The following is a 22,171-nucleotide window of genomic DNA, read 5'->3' as shown; positions in this document are numbered from 1 at the left end:
GCAGTCGACTATCAACTCCATTCCTTGGCCAAAGATTTTGGCAGTAGTTGGTGGTATCTGAGCTATGTCCTGAGCCCTGCCTAGGTTGAGTCAACCTTAAGCGAGTACTTATTGCCATGTGTGAACTTCAAATTGGGAGACAACAACGTTTTGGCCACACCACCACCGCTTATGAACAACTCTTGGCCCCAAAAAGTGTATATGGCTAAACAGAGGATCTTTGTCTTTGATGCAGCGTGGGGCATCACCGCCCATTCCAGCACTTGTGAAGAAGCAAGGTTTTCCTGGCACTCGGGAGGAGCAGGGAAATGGCATTCAGGTGCCAGAGGCCAGATACGCGAGCCCGGGCGTGTCATCTCGCAGAGCCGACATGAGCCCTCGCTCTGAGCCGCCACTCAGCCGGGAGAGGCACCCAGCTGACCTGCACAGCCGGGCGACCACTACGGCAAACGTGAGTCGGCTGTGACGGCCGCTTGGAGGTTCCAAACAACGTACGCAAATGTGTGAACAGCAGTCGGTCTTTGTTGATTATACAACAAAAAAACATCAGTACCTGAAGAAGTGCATTGTGGTCCTCTTGTCTGAGATCCCCATAAAAACGAATTTGAGCAGATATAACCAACTGACAGGCAGCAGTGATACAGATTGACAATTGAAGAACGGTTTCATCTTTTTAGCACTCATCAGTACAGTATAGTCACCAGTGTTCACTGCTGCAAAGTCTTGTTTCTGGGAACCATATATGTGAAGTCCCCTCTTCCACACTATGGGGTCCATAAGCTTGGCTAATGCAAAAAACAATCACATCTGTTTTGATGAGTTATTCTCGTCATTTAGAGATTTGGCCACACTGAACCGTGTGTGCTTTGTGGTTTGTTGAACGTCTGAGGTTAATGCGTTGTTGCACATTGACGCCGCGCTGCTGTTGGCAGGACGGTGTGAGCACGGGACGAGGGTCTCCGCCGGTTCCTGCGAGACGCAATCAGCTGCGTACAGAGGGTGAGTCAGAATCGCATGTCCGACCACAAAGAATCACACATTGCAGCACAGATTTGCACATCTGTACACACAGATTTGCATGTGGGAACACATGTAATTCGCACACAGAATCTCAGTTCTTTGCAAATACACAGAACTATATAAACTTTTGATTTAAAGCTTTCGTGACTGCAGGGATTCATATTCTTGGTTCTTTCGGTAAAGTCACGTGACTTTACCGAAAGAACCAAGAATATATGAACTTTACCATTATCTCTTGAACTGATGATCGCAGCCTTGCTTCTCAAGCTCCAAGTGTGTAAAGTAGTGCGACGAGTGGCGGTATGGCCAGGTGAATTCGCCGCGAGGTAGTGCAAGCTGTTGGGGCGACTGTCTCTGCAGGAATGGGCACGGACGTGCTGGGCGAACTCTCGCTCTTCCGGAAACAGCTGCAGAACGAGCAGCGCCGTCTGGAGAGTCAGCTGCGGCAGCAGGAGTCCAGCGAGGAGCACCGGGACGCACGGAGCAGACCGGGGTCAGTGCCCTTTGCCCCACAGTAACACACCGGCATGATTGCCGCGATATCATTTTGCACGGTGCAATATCGAATTTTTAATCTCGATTTAAAGCTTTCGTGACTGCAGGGATTCATCTTCTTGGTTCTTTCGGTAAAGTCACGTAGAAGGAAAATAAAAACGTCGTGAGAATTATTTTATTATGTTTTATTTTTATTATTTTATTATTTCCCTTCTACGTGACTTTACCGAAAGAACCAAGAAGATTAATTTTTAATCATTTGACAATTTTGATTTGAAGCTTTCGTGACTGCAGGAATCCATACTCTTTGGTTCTTTCGGTAAAGTCACGTAGGTAGAAAAGATAATAGATCACGACGTTTCGATCGCAACACAAGCAATCGGCATCAGGTGAGACAACTACAGCCTACTTCAGCAGTTTTCTTGCTGTGGTTGTCTCACCTGATGACGATTGCTTGTGTTGCGATCGAAACGTCGTGATCTATTAATTTTTTCTACCTACGTGACTTCACCGAAAGAACCAAAGAGCATTTGACAATTGTTGTGATAAACGAATTTGCGTTGTAATTATTTACTATTGCTGTGGATGTTACAACGAGGGATGACGACCGGGGTTGACCGCGGCGTCCCGTGTTCCGTCAGGGCCCAGAGGAGTGCGCACAGCAGGGCAGCGTCTCGCGATGTGTTTGAGCTGGCGAGGATGCGCGTCCAGGCCCCAGTGCGTCGACCTAGCTCCAAGGGCGTCCCTCAACATGGGCCGCACGCTGGCCACCATCCCCCACCACCCACCCTCAACTACCCAGGTACAGAAGACTGTCCGTGCAGTTGTCTGTAAATATTATTTTTTCACTTTCCAATCGTGTATTCGCTCTCTCGCTATGTCCATAAATACGTCTGGCTATCTGTCCATCTGTCTTGATGTCCATCCGTGTGTCTCTCTAGCGGGTGGGTCATGGTAACTCTCATGAAGATGGTCCCATTTTTGTAAAATGTTGTCTTAAAGTAGTGTTGTTATTCAAGCCTTAACTTATAAACAACCGGGCAATTTTACCAAGTTGTTGACCAATGTTCGGTAAAAAAAATCTAATCAGTGCGTGCATGCGTGCGTGCGTGCATTCTGTTTGCAATGCTGGCGACGCTGTGCAGATGATGAGCTGCTGGACATCCAGCGATCGGCACTCGTTCGGGACCAAAGGAGACGACACGACGCAATGCATCGCCCGGACCCCGGTGAGAGGGTAGCCCCGGCACTGCTGGGTTTGGGCAGGGTTAAGCTTATTCTTAGGTTTTTTCGGCAAAGTCACGTAGGTAAAAAATAAAAATAAAAATGAAATAGCTGTATACAGCTATCGTGCTGTGACGGTTCCACCTGAAGACGGAAGCTTGTGTTACCTCCGAAACGTCGTGATTTTTATTTTATTTTTATTTTTTACTTACGTGACTTTACCGAAAAAACCTAAGAATATAAATCCTTGCAGTCATGAAAGCTTCAAATCTAGAACAGTGTTAAGCTTATGATAATTGGTTCTTTACCCTTCTATCTGGCAACAAAACTGACACCTTTTTACAAGGAGTCATGTTTGCATAGACCGCAAAAGGTGTCAGTTTTGTTGCCAGATAGAAGGGTAAAGAACCAATTATCATATTTTTACTGGCAAATGAGGTCCCCATAGTGTTAAGCTTATTCAACTCTATAATTCGTCAGTTGGTCTTATCCAACATTTGCCTGCATCATATATCGACAAGGCTAATACACTGATCTCCTCTATGTCCTCGCTCCAAATTCCTCAACTCCACACTCTACGTGATCCCAAATGCCACGGGCAGACTTCTCGCCTGCGTCCATAGACGAGGTCACATCACTCCAAAACTTCACTCCCTCCAGTGGCTTTCAATCCAATCCCGGATCAATTTCAAGATCACACTCACCATCATCAAGACCGTCCTACCTCCCTCTGCATGCACACTTTGCTCCAGCAACCAAGGCTTTATGTCAAAGACCTCAGCCAACCTTTGGTCAGTGAGGAGGTATATCATTGTTATCTGCTGCTCCCATATTATGGAACTCCCCTCCATGCCCCTGTTAAATTCCAGGCTCAAAACCTTCCTTTTTTTCCCTTCGCTGAAGACTCACTGCCTCTGTCTGTCTGTAAAATAAATGTGCCTACAACATCTTGAGAGGCAATTGCATTTAGATGATATAAATAAGTAAATTGAGTTTTTTCTATCTCAAATCGTAGCATCTTATAGAGGAATTGGCCAAACATCCCAAAGCATGGTCCTTGTGATAAAAAAAAATTCCACCACAAGGAGGTTATTGATGGATAAATAGCAGATTTTTTTTCTCTTTTCTGAAAACAGGCTCTTTTGAGAACCAAGTTCTTGGAATGAAAACAAGAGACCTGGGTTTGGTACGTGGCTAAACAGAACAATCACCCACTGAGCAACACAGAACAACACATAGGACAACACTCTCACCTGCCGTGTAAAATGTGAAATGGCGTCATCTATGTTACATATTTATAATTTAAGTTTGATACAATAATGCATGGTTTCACGTATGGCTCACATAGCTCCTATAGATCTATGCAAAAACAGAAGTATGTGTGTCTCGTGGTGAAGAAACAATGAGCATTTGTGTTTGCTCAGCATTTGCCGCCAGAAGATGAGGGAGCGAGAGCTTCCAGGTCTTCAATGCTGCAATCGGACAGCGCGTTCATCGGTAAGTCTCTGGGACTTAGGCCACAGCACACGAGGCACTTCACAGCTGGCACTGAGCACGAGCACAAAGTGTCCACGTATGCGCTTGTGCCCGTTATACAATTTGTGCAAGAATGAAGGTCGTTAGTTGGCATGCAACGATTTTGATTGTAACAATTCACATTTTTGGCCTGGCAGCACCGACAGCCAATACTGCTCGATGCGAGACACCTCCAGGCGATGCAGAGAAGACATTTCCGGAATGCCACCCGATCTCCACCAGTACCCAGGAAGGCCTGTAACACAAAGTGGCCAGCAGCTAAGAGCACTAATGGTTATACGAACTTGGGAAATTAGATGATGGGAGGCAGTTCCTAAATGAGACGTGTCAGGAAATGAGTATATTGGGACATGTGTCTTGGACTATGGTGGTTGAACCCAGTACAGATTAAACAATCTGGTAGATCAAGTCCTTGACATTGGTGGAGGTGAAACAGAGGTCGCAGACAGGTTTTGATTCCTTACCCGTACCCGTACCCGGCCGCACCAGGGTCGCAAACGGGTACCCGTACCCAGCCGGGAACGGGTACGGGTTACCCTACCCGATACTCGTACCCTACCCGATACCCGGCCGGGTACGGGTAGCCGAGTATCGGGTAGGGTACGGGTATCGAGTACCCGATTGCGACCTCTGAGGTGAAGTGGGGAAGTGAGTAGATTAGGAGAAGACAAAACCCACTCATTCACGTGAAAGCATTAGATGTCGAGAGTGTGTGTTTAATCAGCATATCTTTCCTGTGGTCAGGTGCATTTGGGGAGGTCTTCCCAACGGATGCAAAGGGATATCAAGCTCCCACTGCAGGCCAGGATGGAGCTTGGGATTGGGAACCGGAGTCCAGAGACATCGGAGTTTCCCCTCGCGAGAGGCGACGGCAAAGACACAGAGCCCCCCTGGAGCAGCGCCAGGTACGACGTTAAACTTCGCAGCATGAACGGTAAACTCATCGTTTGGGTTATATCTTTTACAGGCCTGAGGTCTCCATCCTTAGAGGCCTGGGATCCCAATATTTGCAGGCCTTATATCCCAATCTTTATAGGCATGAGGTCCTCATCCTCACAGGCCTGAGGCCCCTATGCTTACAAGCCTGAGGTCCCCATTCTTACAGACCTGAGACCCCCATGCTTACAGGCCTGAGGTCCCCATTCTTACAGGCCTGAGGTTCCCATCCTTAGAGGGCTGAGGTTTTCACAGGGTGCTCACTAACAGCACTTGCCCCAAAAGCCCAAGTAGACTAAAAGGGGGTCTTTGTATTTGTGCATGTGTGTGGGTGATTCAGTCAACCCATGACACCTGGATCTGATCCATAACCTCCATCCAGCGGGCCTTCAACACTTCACGTGGCCTCAATATGCTCCTAGCATGGCACAAGCACCGTGGTGACATCACTGGCACTTAGTGGTGAACGGCGGTTATTGTTGGGTCCATTTAGATGGACATGTACGAGCCCCGGCGACCGCCTGCAAGCCCTTCCCTCCTGTCGGAGTCGAGCATCAACGTTGAGCGTCTGCGAGCACGCAACGCGGAGAGGATGCGACGCCTCCAACAGATGGTGACGCCAGGTCCTCCTCACACACAGCTCAGATGACCCAACAAAGACGGTGCTGTGCAGACGATTGACCGATTCGTCACTACCATTGTTCCTGTTCCCGTAAACTTCACTCGTTCATTCCTCCACCAATGTTGAGGGCTCAGTCTACCACACACTGACTGTTTCGTCTGATCCACACTGTGTTCGTCCACCATAATGCGGATCGCAACAACACATTTGGCCACGCACTCATCCACTCTCTCACTCACTGCACTGCAGATCAAAACACTTCTCATTCTCCTTCCATAGCACTGCTCGAATTTGGAGTTCCCTTCCATCGTCTCTTTAGAAGCTCATACAACTTTGCTCAATTCAAGAAATGTACGCACTATAATCCATTATAACTTTGATAGTGCTGTTCATTGTGGGACGTTTGATGCCTTTGGACCCGTGTTCAGCAATTGTGTAAGAATTATAACCACACAAAGTAGTCTCTTTTATACAAAACATGTCTTTTTTCGTAACCCAATGTGACTTTGATCTTACTGAGACCATCTGAGATGGTACAAGAGCAGTATGGGCTTTTTGTTGCTGGCCATTTAAAATGTTACCCCTTTTGGCCTTTGCTCAGCAACTGTGTAAAACATCTCAATTGATTCTTAAAATCATGATAATTGCACTGAGTCGGTGTAGTTATTTTTGGCAATATACATGCAAATCTGCCGGTCATATTACATATTTTGATATTGCTCTTGAGCCAGTAGAACATCAACATAATTTCTCCTGCATGGTAGCCATGCCACAGCCTGTGCATACGCGTGCGCCCTCCCCTGACCCATGGTCTCGAGAACCGCTGAGTTGAGCATTTTCCTCTCTCGCTCGGCAGGCGACGACGTTTCTCTGGGCGACCCAGACGACATCCTGGCCCGTTTCGTGTCGCCGAGCCGCCCGTACTCCGCCGTCACCACGGCGACAGACGTTTGGCTGCGGCCCGGCTCGTGCGATTCGCCGGGAGCATTCACCGAGCGATCCAACGGGGAGTGACCTTACGCCGCCACCGCTGCCCCGAGGACATGGCGTGGACGGATGGCAGGGACAGCTTGCCCGTTCAACCATGAGTGAGCTGACACGAGCGTTTTAATAGCACCGCATCCCATGTACTGGGGACAGAGTTGGGACATGGTGTGAAGTTAAAATCTTATTCCAGGTGTTCACTGCAGTCCGTCCATACGTTCCATGGTTCGATGGTCCTATAATTTATTTTTGCATCCATTTCTACCGAGTTTACAAAGATGCACTAGGTTAAAACTTTATTTGCCAAACAGTCCATTACAAGATATGTAACAACACATACACTCCTTGGTTGAAATTGATTCATATGCTCACTATACACAATTGACAGCCTATTTTATCATCCTACTGCTGGATGCAGGCGTCCACTGGCTGTGTGGTTTTGGGGATTGTTTGACTATACTGGTCAGTGTGAATTGGTGAATTGTGATTGGCTACCGATGTTATCCATGGCCAGGAATACAACTCATGCCGTCGCCAGGATCGTAGTATCCTCTCCAAAAGCTAACACTGCACAATGTGAAATATTAAATTATACCACGTCACATTCCATTGCCAGCCGGCTTTCTGCATGGATTTCCATTGTCATGCTTACACCCAATCAGAAATCTTAATACCTTTTAACTGTATTCTCCAGATTATCAAATTGACTTTTTTCCCCTTGTTTTTATGGAAAAAGTTGAGGGGTACGTCTTATAATCTGGTAGTTGTGGAGAATATGGTAATGAAATGTCTCATTTTTTATTCACCCGTCATTATCTCACCTTGTTGGCACAGGAAATTCACCTCAGCAGGCAGGCCTAGTAAAGGGGCTGGCTAAGCCTCTGACTAACAACATGTACAATAAAAGTAACGATTTTGTAGACATATAATATTAATTTAACGAAATATGGGGATGATAACGAAGGTGCGTGTGTGTGTGTGTGCTATCAATTTTCCAAACATAGATTAGTCAATCTTAACAAATTGTCATCCGTAACAAATTGGCCGCATTTGATTGAGCGTCTTTGTGATGACCACAAAACTCCGTCTAGCCAATCGTAAGGCAATACATTTCAAACTGAGTGCGAAGAAAATTGCTTTGAGTTGCACAACACTGCAACTTAACTCCGTGTTGCATCTCATCTTAAACGGAGAAAATCGGTTATATCTTCTTGGTTCTTTCGGTAAAGTCACGTAGAAGGGAAGTAATAAAATAATAAAAATGAAACATAATAAAATTATTTTATTTTATGTTATAATAAAATAATAAAAATAAAACATAATAAAATAATTTTATTTTATGTTATAATAAAATAATAAAAATAAAACATAATAAAATTATTTTATTTTATGTTATAATAAAATAATAAAAATAAAACATAATAAAATAATTTTATTTAATGTTTTATTTTTTATTTTTATTTTATTACTTCCCTTCTACGTGACTTTTTCGAAAGAACCAAGAAGATGAATCCCTGCAGTCACGAAAGCTTTAAATCGAAATAAAATCGGTTATACTTTACAATAATTAAGGTAAAGGTGCTGCCCCGCAATTGCTTACTCGTGCGACTGCTGGCGGAAGGGCCTCCACTGGAGGGTACTTAAGAGAGCCCCTCGAAAGGGCCGACTCTTACATGCTGGGCAGACGTCTGGTAAAAGGTGACAGTACCCACACTTTACCCCAAGACACACACTGTCCGCCGATCAACTTTAATATAGCCATTTATACTACTGGGTGGTAAGAGGAGGAGAGATTTTATCAAATTGCCCCATTATTTCAACTGTTGCGCCGGGAGATACAATCGAACCGGTGACCCCTAAATTGCAAGTCCAGTGTGGTAACCATTACACCATGGCAGCATTCCTAAGCAACAATCTTGCATGAAGATTGCACACTTGTACCATTGACTTCACATGTTTTTTTTGTTCAGGCAGAGATAATAGCTGCACTCACCATCATGTATCCCATGAAGTGAATGATGATACAATTTTGTGAAAGGCAGGCATTGCTTGTTGAGCAAAACACGCAAATGGGCTGAAGGAAAAACACTGGATTTGAAACAATATGCAAGTTTGCCATCATGTGCGAGGCGTCTTCACATTACTCCACTCAATTGTTTCTGCAAGGTTTCAGATAATGTGCAGAATTGGCTTCGTACTGCTTTCCTTCTCAACTGGATTTCAGTTAATCCCTGCGAAGGAATAAATCCTTGGTTAAAAGGGAGACGCGAATTTACGTAACTGGGGCACAGTGCAACTTTAACAGCTCTTAAGATGCATCAGTGGATGCTAAACACCAGCATCTTGAGATGTCGTCAACGCAGGTGCTATATCGTTCCAAACTGTGTCGTGTTCATCATCATCATGGCTGCATTGGCATATAATAATTCGTCAATTAAAAATCAATTCTCACGCTTGTGATAGGTACAAAAATGTGTACACGTGAGAAGTCGATTTTTTATAATCTTTCCACTGCTAGATGAAGACCTTCCCAAGCTAACGCCATTTCACATAGGGCACGGTCAGTAATATTGTCTGTCAAAATTATTGAAAAAGAAGGACAAATGCACCTGCAATTGATTGTTAGAAAATTATTCCCACATTCTCATCACTTGCATTACAAGCTGTGCAGTTCATTGCAAATGAACGAAATAATCCATCAGATGAGTAATTGCTATTAATATTGTAAAATATGAGTATAGTAATGGTTGTTGAATGTAATTGAAATATGTTGTTAAATCGAATAATAAATATTAATTTAATAAAACATGCAGGGATGTTGATGTTTTTTTTATTAAACATAGAATTTACTTATTTACGGTGTGTAACCTGGTCACCAATAATTGCCGGAAAAGCCACCACATTAACACTTGCTTAAATTGCAGCTATGGAAATGCCAAATATGAAGTTGACTGTCACGTAATAATCTCATAGCAGCGTATGTGATATTGCGCCCCCTACTGTGTAGCATGTCTGCTGTTTGTTTTAGGGGTTGCGAGGTTCGAGACCTACAGCCTTCTTTGTTAATACCCTGAATGCATACTACTGGGTGGGGAGGGTGGGGCTGGGTGGGGAGGGTGGGGCTGGGTGGGGAGGGTGGGGCTGGGTGGGGAGGGGCTGGTCACCCCGTGGTGCCCTTATAAAACTCAACGTTTAACCTACTCACGCCGGCTTGTGCCCGCCCTCACAGTCGGGCATATTTGCAGAATACACCACGCCGCCGTTGACCCTGGCCATTGACCGAGCAACTTAATGTTCCTACCAGCTCCCTCCGCAGGAATGTGTTGCAAGGAATCATGTCTGCATTAACCACACATACTTGTGAACATGCAAACAAAAACATGCTCTGGTAATAAATGCATTGTCTTTGAAACTGGTCCACACCAGAGACATCTTTAGAGCCTAGTCTCAAACAGTGTTAGAAGAGAGGACGCCATAAGGTGAACAGCACAAAGACAATGCACTATCAGAGCAATTTATCTCGGGGCGAGCAGCTGCATCATGGGACTTCCCTTGCCAGTATCAATATATAAGCATATGTTTTACCCTTTCTGGCAATAAACAGTGACAATCGCTCACAACAGTAACAGTCGATGGGGTGCCACGGTGGCGAGATGTTCACGACCTCGCTTGGTATACAGGAGGGCATGGGTTCGATCTCGACTCTGCTGTATATTTGGAGTTTGCATCTTCTCCCTGTGGTCGCGTGGATTTTTCTCTGGGTCCTCCGGGTTTTCCTTCTACATTTAGAATCAACATGCGTTTATGGTATTACATTGTTATGAATTCCCACAATCATAAGCCACTTTGTCGAGGTATCATTTGTGGCCGTGTCTCTTCTGAAAAAGAGCCAAGTTGCTCAGGGGACTTTCTCTGGTAAACTAATTGTGTTAGTAATGTTCATTCATGAGGCTTGTGGCCAAACTCTTGGCCTCCTCCACCCCGGGGGAGGTTCTGTCATACAGAGAACCTGGTGGGCAGGGACAGCCAAGCTGAAGCAAGCCAGATCCCCAAAGTTTTGGCATTCCCACATCTGCAGGTCCTGCGGTAGCCTATGTTAGTGCAGGAACAGGTCATGTCGTTTTGGCAAGGACAACAACAAAAAGGCCGCGTAATTTTATTGCAATAATATTAAAGTGTTTGTCTCAAAGAAATTATATTTCTTGCACAGGCATATGCATAAAAATAAAGCAATGGAAATCGTCACACAAAACAACATACTTCTGATGGGAGTTTGAACACTTGGAAATCGGTTGTATTTACAGAATATTTACACTGGAAGAATCTGAGCTTTAAAGCTCTTTTTGACATGTCAAGTAGGGACGGGCAAGAACGTTACAACAACAAACAATACAAGAACATGATAGTAATGAAAAGTACAAGAAAGGTAAACAAATCACAAACACATACAAATGAAAACTAAACCATGCCCATCCTACAAGGCAAAGCCCACTGAGGTATTGACTTATTTTTTCGAAGCGACCTGGCCAGAAACAACAAAGTTAATTATCTGTGGGTGGCTGCCCGGATTCCAACTCGCAATCTCAACGGCGTTTTGGCTCGATGTTCTAACAGGAGCTTGGCCACCTACTAAGCCACCCGACCACCCTCCAAATAACATTTCAAAGGTCTTCCAGCAGACTTGAGTGGCATTTGGACCTAACCGCCACTCGCCCTTGGCGCTCTAGATCACACCTCGCATCTCTTCAACGGTGACGGGTGAAAAGCTGGAACTCGTGATGTCGAAAATGAAAGTATGGAACATGAACTGCTGCGTTCGCTGAATATCGATGGAAAAAAAACTCGTGGCAATCCGTCATTAACACTGCCCTCTAACAAAATAATACATGTATATACCGTTTTCTCGACATTATAAGATGCTCCAGAAAGTAAGGCGCCCACCCAAAACTTAAGGGACATTTTTAAATGTTAATTTTAGAACTTTCGTGACTGCAGTAAATGATTATTTGGTTCTTTCGGTTAAGTCACGTCTAAAGATAAACGAATAAATTAAATTAAATAATAGCATACGACGTTTCGATTGCAACACAAGCAATCATCATCAGCTATTTCATTATACCTGATGATGATTGCTTGTGTTGCAATCGAAACGTCGTATGCTATTATTTAATTTAATTTATTATTTTATCTTTAGACGTGACTTAACCGAAAGAACCAAATAATTATTTACTGCAGTCACGAAAGTTCTAAAATTAAGATTGAACCACTTCTACGGGGAAGTTTTGAGCTTATCCTTTTTTCTCTCTCTCTTCTCTCTGCCTGTGTCTTCTCTTTGGAATGTTCACACTTAAATTCTAACTTAGCAATCTTTGAAATACGTAATCAACCAGGCTATGCGTTAATTGTGTGTTGACCGACCCTCTGTGTTGTATTACATTACATTTCGATATTTTGCTAGGTTATTGAATTTTAGTTTGTCCTTCTGATTTTCAGACTTGCTTGCCGTGTCATCGCACTTGCAGAACCTTGTTTTTGGACCACTCATTGATATGCAAATGTTTTCTCCAACCCCCTCCCTCTCTCTGCCTCCTCCCCCCTCTGTCTATTTAAGGCCACCCCACAGAGATGATCACCCCTCTCTGGTTCCTGTGTTGCTCCCTCTATGTATCTTGGTGATATCTGTCTGCTAATATGTCTGTCTATAGTTTTCTGGTTAGATTTTATGTCGCTATTTCATTATACCTGATGATGATTGCTTGTGTTGCAATCGAAACGTCGTATGCTATTATTTAATTTAATTTATTATTTTATCTTTAGACGTGACTTAACCGAAAGAACCAAATAATCATTTTTAAATGTGTTTTACAATAGGTGGGGTACAGCAATACTGCACTACGGAGAGCCGTCTTCCAGAAGATGATCATGAATGTGCCGCTCTGAAATAGGTAAAGATGTAATTTGAAGTTTAATATGAGTATGTTATAAACACATCTGGCTTTCACTGGCTTTATTTTACCACCATCATTTACGGCTATTGGCAATACAATTTTGGATTAAGGTCACCCCATGCCGTGTCAAACATGGAGGGTTTTGACCATACTTCAAGTTGGCCAAAGGTTCGGGTAGGGGGAGAGGAATGCGTGGCAGCATCGGTTCGATATCACTCGCCGATGATTCGGTCAACTTTTCCACTCTATATAACTGAGAGAGTGCCAGCTGCTCATCATGAAGATACTACAATGGAGCAAATCGTCAGACATTGTGCCAAACAACATGTGGTACATCCTGAAAAGAGCTAAACTGGATATCTTGTTTGGCTGACATAGACAATTTACGATGCTGTGTGCAGCCGTGTGTGTATGCAAGTTGAACTTTTTTTGCACCGTACGTAGCCAGCCGTGATGATCAGAGGTGTGGGGGGAAGGACAACAAACTAAACTCAAAGCAGTTCTAAAGAGATTCGTTTTCAGTCTAGATGTAAAAGTGCATGGCTCCAGTGGCTTCCGAATATCGGAAGGAAGAGCGCTCCAGTCGGCCACAGAAGGGCATCCAGTCTGCCACACGCAACGCCGATCTGAGCTCCTTCGGGAAATCTGGCTTCACGTCACTAAAAAAAAACAACCCCATGACAATCTCTGGCTTAGCCGTCCACACGATGGGTCTGCCTCACCGATGGCGCTTCTGAAGAACGTGAATGAAAGTCCGATCCGTGATTTACATCACCGGCCACCAGGCATCGCACACAAAACTGGAATTAGTGATTAAATTAATCAACCTAAGGGAAGCTTAATCGGGGTTGACGGGATCGAGTGATTTATGAAATGATTGTAATAAGCGGAAACGGCAGAGGGCATTTGAACCATCTCCTGATTGAAAAACCTGGAATGTGCCATAATTAGGAAGTGACAGCTTCAGGTCTTGTGATGTGCAAACAATAGTCGACAGCAGGATTATCACCATTCCCTATTCTATACTCTTGTACTGGTAGGAACCTCCTGGTTACACCAGCCCACAGGGGATTATTGTGTACGTCCGTCCGTCGTGCATCCAAAAATGGGAGGAGTGGAGAGGGGCGGGTGGGAAGGGGCTGGGTGGTGTGGGGCGGGTGGGGAGGGTGGGGCTGGGTGGGGGGTGGGAGGGGTGGGGCCGGGTGGGGAGGGGCTGGTCACCCCGTGATGCCCTTATAAAACTCAACGTTTAACCTACTCACGCCGGCTTGTGCCCACCCTCACAGTCGGCCATATTTGCAGAATACACCACGCCGCCGTTGACCCTGGCCATTGATCGAGCAACCCAACCAGCTCCCTCCGCAGGAATGTGTTTATCATCATCATCTTCCTCACCAAAACTCTTCCACTGACCTAATTTTTACCAAAATAGTTTATAGCCATTGTCAATGAATCCACTGCTGGATGAAGGCCAACCTATGCCGTGTCATTCGTGGGGTGTGTTGACCATACTTCACGCTAATCGTTGAATCGGAGAGGATGGCTAGCAAAACCGCTTAAGGTATCACTCGCCATTGATTCATATCTAGGTGTCATGACGACCATAACGACTGGAATCTTCAGTGATATGGATGCAATGACAGGAGAGCCTCCATGAGGTGTGAGTGGACTAGTGGCCACGGGAGGTAATGACAGGGGAGTCAGCCTGCAGTGCGAGTGGGGTAGTGGCCACGGGAGGTAATGACAGGGGAGTCAGCCTGCAGTGTGAATGGGGTAGTGGCCACGGGAGGTAATGACAGGGGAGTCAGCCTGCAGTGTGAATGGGGTAGTGGCCACGGGAGGTAATGACAGGGGAGTCAGCCTGCAGTGTGAATGGGGTAGTGGCCACGGGAGGTAATGACAGGGGAGTCAGCCTGCAGTGTGAGTGGACTAGTGGCCACGGGAGGTAATGACAGGGGAGTCAGCCTGCAGTGTGAATGGGGTAGTGGCCACGGGAGGTAATGACAGGGGAGTCAGCCTGCAGTGTGAATGGGGTAGTGGCCACGGGAGGTAATGACAGGGGAGTCAGCCTGCAGTGCGAATGGACTAGTGGCCACGGGAAGTAATGACAGGGGAGTCAACCTGCAGTGCGAATGGACTAGTGGCCACGGGAAGTAATGACAGGGGAGTCAGCCTGCAGTGCGAATGGACTAGTGGCCTCGGGAGGTAATGACAGGGGAGTCAGCCTGCAGTGTGAGTGCACTAGTGGCCACGGGAGGTAATGACAGGGGTGTCAGCCTGCAGTGTGAGTGGACTAGTGGCCACGGGAGCTAATGACAGTAGAGTCAGCCTACAGCACGAATGCACTAGTGGCCACGGGAGGTAATGACAGGGGTGTCAGCCTGCAGTGCGAGTGCACTGGTGGCCACGGGAGGTAATGACAGGGGAGTCAGCTGTGAGTGCAAAGGGACTGGTGGCTATGGGAATGATCGAGAAGGGAGCGTGGTCAGGTGATGGAAGAGGACGGTGGAGTCTGCCGGTGGAGCGAGCGTCCAGAGTCAGCGAGAAGGGTCGGGAAGGGGGGCGTGGCCTCGGTCCGTATAAAAGGGAGATGCGCGGGAGACTCGGGGCTGGTGCAGTGGGGGTCTCCACCTGATGTCAACTGAACGTGTCTGCAATAAAGTGCCATCTCAAGAGAAGTGTGTCAAGTTGTCATTACACGAATATATTGAAACACATATATGTACATCGACATATTTCTCGGGGCCCTCGTCAATAGAATAACACTCCTTCCGGAATAGCTAAGGGGAGAACGCATCCAGAGGGCAACCGCGGCAGAGGTGGAATGATTTAATTCAAGCTCGTGTACAGGTGCGAGGTGGCTTGCTACATCGCAGGAGCGTGAGATGGCGGTGGCTTCGAGATGCGTTCAACTCGCACGAGTGATAATGGCTGTTTCTGGTGATGAGTGCGGTTGACTCTGTACAGTGCGAAAGAAGTTCAATATGCACACATACATAATGCATAACGTCATCGGGATCATCTTCAAAATCCTCTGGTCAAGACGTTGCAGGTAACGCCCAAAATCCAAACTCCTTATTTTTTCACACGTCCACTTTTTCAACAACCTTCCGCCCAACCACCATCCTGTTGTGACTGCCCGCCCGGCCACTCACCCTCCTTCCTCCCATTTATCTTGTAACTGTGTCTAACCCTGCCTCCGAAAATCCCGGATCCCGTAAAACACTTAACCCCATGAACCCTGACCCCACCTCACAGCTCACGGGCCTGTGCTCGTCCAGGGTAGTGGTAAGAGTAGGACTCCCTGCCCCCCACCAACTCCAAACGTGTGGCTATGGCACCATACCAAACTAAACTATTAAACAATTTTTATTTTACCAGGTAAGTTGCACTGAGCTATGTGGCTCTTTTTCAGAAGCAGCCTGGCCATAAATGATAGCTGATACTGTGGAAATATGTATATATATACTCTTCAAGCATGTTGATTCTAAATGTGGAGGGGAAAAAAGAGAACCCGGAGAAAAAATCCACGCGACCACGGCGAGAACGTGCAACCTGCAAATATACAGCAGGCGTCCGGGTCGAGATGGAACCCTCGACCTCCTGTATACCAGGCGAGGTAGTCAACATCTCGCCACCGTGACACACCACTGCCACCCCCTCGACTCCGAGCTGCAGTGCCCACAAACTCGAGTCACTTTGGAAGGCTTCACCCTGGCGGCCTCCGATGAGTACGGCTGGCTACGTGCGGTGCGAAAGAAGTTCAACCTCCATGCATTTTTGGTTTCTCTACTCCAGCAACCAAGACCTTATATCGATGAACCCATTAAAACTTCGCTTCGTGGAAGGTCCGCTCACTCCCCTCTGATGCCCCTCGGGTCTGTAACTCTCTGCCCCCCACCCTGTTCACCAACGCCCTGACTATAAAAGTGAAGTATGGTAAAAAAAAAAATCTCCACCAACGATACATGGGGAGGCCTTCATCTCGCAACTTATTGACGGAAGGATTATACAATGTTTATGCATCGTCGTGCTGGCATATTGCCATGCGTTTCAAAAAATTAATGACCGCTGTACTTACAAACAACAAACAACAGGGCAAGGCCAATCATTGTGTTTTAAGCATGGTCATGTTTAACGTGAAAGCAAGAAAAATCAATGGTGCAGTCTCAAAACTTTTGTTCAAATCCACTTCGACAGTGCCACAAATAATTCAGTGAAGGACGGCCGCCTCAAAGCCACGTGGCATAGTTTTGTTGCACGCTTTATAAATGTATAGGAGGCTGAAATTCTGGCAAAGTTTCGTAAACGCTGCCACCTCTGTTTAGCCATCGGGAAAAAATTGTGTGCAGCGCTGTTAGACAAATAAGTAGGACGCATGTGGTGGGGTAAAGCGTGGCTATTCCCACCTCTTCCGAGACCACTGGCCATCGTTGAAGAGGAGGCCAAAATACCCTGCAGAGGAACTCTCTAGAAGGGTGGTTCTACTCAACATTTCTGTCAACCGTAACGCTTTTTTTAAAATCCTTTATATTAAGTTCGCGTGCGTGCTTGCTTGCGCGCTTACGACCGTGCAAATCTTTCGGTCGTTTTTTAACCCACTTCCCGTGATCCAATCGAGCTGACATTTTGGACACAGACTCGTTGTGTGTGACAATTTATTTTCGTGAAAAAATTTTTCCAAAATTTTTCATATTTAATTTAAAATACCAATGTGATAAAAATGAAACTCTTACTCAAGAAAAACAGAAATGAATAATTAAATAAAACCGATGCCACGCATATAAAGGATTTATAGTGAAAAACTTTGTTTTTACGGGTTAATTTTTTCGTGGGCCAGCATGCAGTGAAGAATTCTGATGTTTAGTGGAAATTCTTTTTAACCTTCAACGGTTCCACGGACCACTTTCCAGGGCCTTGTGGACTGCCAGCATCATCACTTTAAAATGTTTCTTGATCATGTTTTTGTTTGTTGCGGTTGCACCCGATTCAAGAGCCGAATGGCTCACAGGGCTCTACCTAATAAACAAAACTGAAACCAGGCGAGAAACCACTGCTCTCAAGCTCCAATCTACAGGGTGGTCCAAATGTCTTGTGACCACCACTCCCCCCCCACAATTGACCACCTAATTTTTCTTCACTTTGCGTATTCATTTCTGTTTTAAATAAACCTTACTTTTAGAAGATATTACGTTTTAGATAATTAAATGGGGAGGGTCACAATACACCTGGACCACGCCTGTATCGTGGAGGAGGCTCTTCTGTCAACAGTGGCGTAAGCAAGAAATTGCAGGGACTGCACCCCAACCTTTGAATTTGTTTTAATTGTATAGATTTATCTCTCTCTGCCTCTTCCGTTGCCATGGCCCTTGAAAAGTAGGCGGCAGGGATTTTTTTTTCTTTAAGCCCCATCGCTCCAAGCAGCATTTCCCTCAAGGAAGAGCATTGCAAAGCGAAGCGTCAATAATGAAATATTAAAAGCAAATTAGTGACCGCCCGTCGCCCCCAATAACCCGATCTCACAAAGATGAAGCGCTCAGTCCGGGTCGGTTACGTGAAGGGCACGCAAGGCTCCGGTGCCACGTCACTCACGTGATCTATTCTGCAAGTACTCTTTGGTTCTGTCGGTAAAGTCACGTAGGTATAAAATAAAATAATTAAATCACGACGTTTCGATTGCAACACAAGCAATCATCATGAGGTGGGAAAACCACAGCAAGAATTTTATTTTGCTGAAGTGGGAACATTTCCTTGCTCTGGTTTACCCACCTGATGATGATTGCTTGTGTTGCAATCGACACGTCGTGATTACATTTATTTTATTTTCTACCTACGTGACTTTACCGAAAGAACCAAAAAGTATGGATCCCTGCAGTCGCGAAAACTTTAAATCTAGATTCTATTCTGCAGTGTTTATCTTGAGACGGCATGCATGCATCTCCGGATAGACAGAGACAGCCATAGCAGATGTGTCTACCCTGTAGTTTAGATCTAGATATGGTGCATATGTCTAAGATAAGACAGACCCACAAACTAAATTTGTCTACGGTATCTATCTTGACACAGGATCGGGATAGATAAATAGTTGGGTAAGTTGTGGTATTGACTCTTTTGTAACCAGGTTAGTACATCGACAAAGAGTGTTTAATATATAAGATTTTAAAATATATAATTGTGTAACCTTACTCTTTGGTTTTTTTCGGTAAAGTCACGTAGGTCAAAAATAAAATAAATGAAAAATGAAAAAAAAATGAAAAATTTTAATTTTATTTTCTTTTTTACCTACTTGACTTTACCGAAAGAAACAAAGAGTATGGATCCTTGCAGTCACGAAAACTTCAAATCTAGAATTGCGTAACCTTGTCAGCGATTTCAGATGGGCTGGCACCCTTGAACAAGAGCACAGCATACAGGTCGTGACCCCTGATTCAGCGTCTCCCTCTCAAGGCGCAACCAACAAGATCACAACTCCTGTATCAAAACAATGAATCTGCAATTGTGGTGACAACCGCAGACACCGTAGCGAGTGCTTATCAAATCGTCTTCCTCATTTCACATGATGGTGGTGGTGATGATGATGGGCGGTTGTGATTCATGATGATGATGGTAAATGCGTGTGATTACAATGAGTGCTGAGTAAATGAACGTTTGATTATTGATGAACGAATGCATGTCGATGATTACTGATTCATACAACGCCCATCATAACCATCGTGATTCTAATAATTTGGTCGACCCTGCTCACGAATTGAACCTGTCCTCTTATCAGGCGGAAGCTGGGCCGCCCTATACACTGGCATGTGATGATACACGCTACTTGTATGTGTACTTATCCCCGCTACCCTAAAGGAAAGTACAGGCTGCCCGGCACGTATCCGCACATACCTCCTATAATCACCCAGGAATGTCTGTCCTTAACGCTCGTGACGTCACTCCACATCGACCAGCCCCCCTAATTAATATTCATGAGCAGGTGACGTCCTCCAAATGGACACCTCCCACCCCTCATTAATAATCATGAGCGGGTGACGTCACTCAATATTGAGTTCTCCCCCCCCTCACTAATAATCATCCGCAAGTGACGTCACTCCACATCGAACAGCCCCCCTCATTAATGATCATGAGCTGAATCTTGACGCAATGCTTTCGTGACTGCAGGAATTCATATTCTTTGGGTCTTTCGGTTAAGTCACGTAGATAGGTTCAAATAAAAACTACGAAGTTTTTATCGCAACACAAGCGGTCGTCTTCAGGGAAAAATAATAATCATGAGCTGGTGACGTCCTCCAAATTGACACCACTCCATTATGATTACCAACTATAACGAGCCAAGAATGTCTGTGTGCAACGCTCGTGACGTCACTCCACGTAGACCAGCCCCCCACATTAATTATCATGAACAGGTTACGTCCTCCACATGGACCCCCCCCCCCTCATTAATAATCATGAGCAGGTGACGTCACTCCACATCGAACAGCCCCTCTCATTAATAATCATTATAAGGTGACGCCCTCCAAATGGACACCCCCCCCCCCATTAATAATAATTAGCGGGTGACGTCACTCCACATGGGGGGGGCCGAGGCGCCTCCTCCCCCCTCCTCGGCGTCAACTCACAGCCCTCACTACAAAGGCAGAACCCTCACGTCACGTGATCTCTGTAACGCTGTTGAGACATCGAAGTAAAAAGGAACGTCACGATGAACAAGGGATTATAACCTTTAAATGAAATAGGTCTGTGTCACCGCGCCCTTACACATTGCACACGAATTGATGCAGTGAATATTATGTCGCGGATCTGCTTTTCGCTTGCAAGCTTCAGATTTACTGCAATACACCCGTCCTTGGACGGGCAAAAGGCGAGTAAAGCAAGATTAGCAAGCCTCTTACCCTAACGAGATGTATCGATCCCAGCTGAGCACGGGAGCATTTAAACAATGACCACACATACAAAGATCCCCCTGATAACCACAGAACTGATGGGGCAAGTGATGTTAGCGAGCACCGGTGAAGGCACACGAGGTAAAAGTCTGCCCATCGCTGATATATTTACACACTTCACCGGGTTTTCATTTAAGCCTGAGTCGACCTAGGGGAGGCCCAGGACCGGTTCATATATTTGTCACTGATGAAAAATAAGAATAGTTTTGACCCTTCCTGGCAATGAAACAGGTGTTAAGCTGTTCAAACATCAAATAGATACCTATTGCAAGAAATCAAGTCTGCATGAACCACACATACGTGTGGCAAAACATGCAAACAAACACGCTCTGATGAAATACGCCTTGTCTTTGAAACTGATTGGCCTACACCAGGGTGGGGAACGTCCGGCCCTGCCAAGGCAACCGCAGGCGGGACTCGGAAATTCAATAAATCTAGGAGCAAACCTGGAAAAGCAGTTGCGAGTAGCTACATCATCAATACCAGCTAACATCACACGCCTCACCAAAGAGAAGCAGTTCCAGCCATCACATTAGGGGCGACTTAATTAATTGTTTGACCAAATATAACAGGGCTAATTTTTAAGTTGATAATTTTGTATGGACCGCGAATGATGTTTATAAATATCCAAATGACCCTTGGCAGAAAAAAGGTTCCCCACTCCTGGCCTACACCAAAGACAGCCTTCTCTATCGGCATTGTCTCACCACTGTTGTTCATCATACTGGCAAAAATGTCCCCTAGATAGAATGGAACTCGGGTAGTGCAGTGAATAGAATATCGGTTTGAATGCCACGGGACGAACCTGACTCTCGTATGCAGAACGAGTGGGAAGTCCGGACCCCTCTAGCAGTGTGTGGACCAGAGATGACCTCAAGCGATTTTTGGAGATTGCACTGAGATCGGCTTGAGTAGATAGCACAATCTGGATGAAGTCGTATTCAAAATTAGTTATACATATTTTTTAAAATATATATCCTACTTGGGATTGCGGAAACCCCATCAAGAGTATTGGTCTCTGCCCCCCCTCCTCCTTATCCCCCCTATCCACCCAGCCCCACCCTCCCCTCCACCCAGCCCCCCCGCATGGCACTTAAACATATCTATTGGCGCGCGTGAATTACTTTAACTGGCAGCTGCTGCCCACGCCTCGAGACAACGCGGTGTTGGTAAGCCGTGTGTTGCACGTTTGTGTATCGGTGTGTTGTTGTGTTAGTAAGCCATGCGTTTCACCGTTCTGTATCGGTGTTTTTGTGTTATTTAGCCGTGTGTTGCATGTTGTGTATCGATGTATTTGTGTTAGTAAGCCATGCGATGAACACTGTTTATCGGTGTGTTTTGTGTTTGTAAGCCATGTGGTGCACTTTTTTGTATCAGTGTGTTTTGTGTTAGTAAGCCATGCGATGTACTTTGTGTATCGGTGTGTTTTGTGTTAGTATGGCTGATGTTTCACGTTGTATATCAGT

General features: G+C 45.5%; 1 protein-coding gene across 6 annotated transcripts in view; it reads left to right on the top strand.

The window, feature by feature from the left end:
• LOC133353283 (centrosome and spindle pole associated protein 1-like) overlaps positions 1-8,063 on the top strand; it is a 34,711-nt gene extending 26,648 nt beyond the window's left edge. For all 6 annotated transcript variants that reach the window (XM_061569391.1, XM_061569394.1, XM_061569393.1 and 3 more), the window contains 10 exons: positions 236-451; positions 933-999; positions 1,381-1,513; positions 2,157-2,317; positions 2,661-2,744; positions 3,876-3,925; positions 4,164-4,236; positions 5,020-5,180; positions 5,705-5,834; positions 6,690-8,063. In XM_061569391.1, coding sequence (XP_061425375.1) covers positions 236-451; positions 933-999; positions 1,381-1,513; positions 2,157-2,317; positions 2,661-2,744; positions 3,876-3,925; positions 4,164-4,236; positions 5,020-5,180; positions 5,705-5,834; positions 6,690-6,847 — 1,233 coding nt within the window. In that variant the 3' untranslated portion in view covers positions 6,848-8,063. The remainder of the gene's footprint in view (positions 1-235; positions 452-932; positions 1,000-1,380; positions 1,514-2,156; positions 2,318-2,660; positions 2,745-3,875; positions 3,926-4,163; positions 4,237-5,019; positions 5,181-5,704; positions 5,835-6,689) is intronic.
• Positions 8,064-22,171: the final 14,108 nt, after the last annotated feature.

The sequence above is a fragment of the Lethenteron reissneri genome, chromosome 43 (genome assembly GCF_015708825.2).
Source record: "Lethenteron reissneri isolate LAM-NWPU_2019-01 chromosome 43, ASM1570882v1, whole genome shotgun sequence".
Classification (NCBI taxonomy): domain Eukaryota; kingdom Metazoa; phylum Chordata; class Hyperoartia; order Petromyzontiformes; family Petromyzontidae; genus Lethenteron; species Lethenteron reissneri.
The sequence above is the reverse complement of the archived record's forward strand: the minus strand, read 5'-3'. Positions and strand labels throughout refer to the sequence as shown.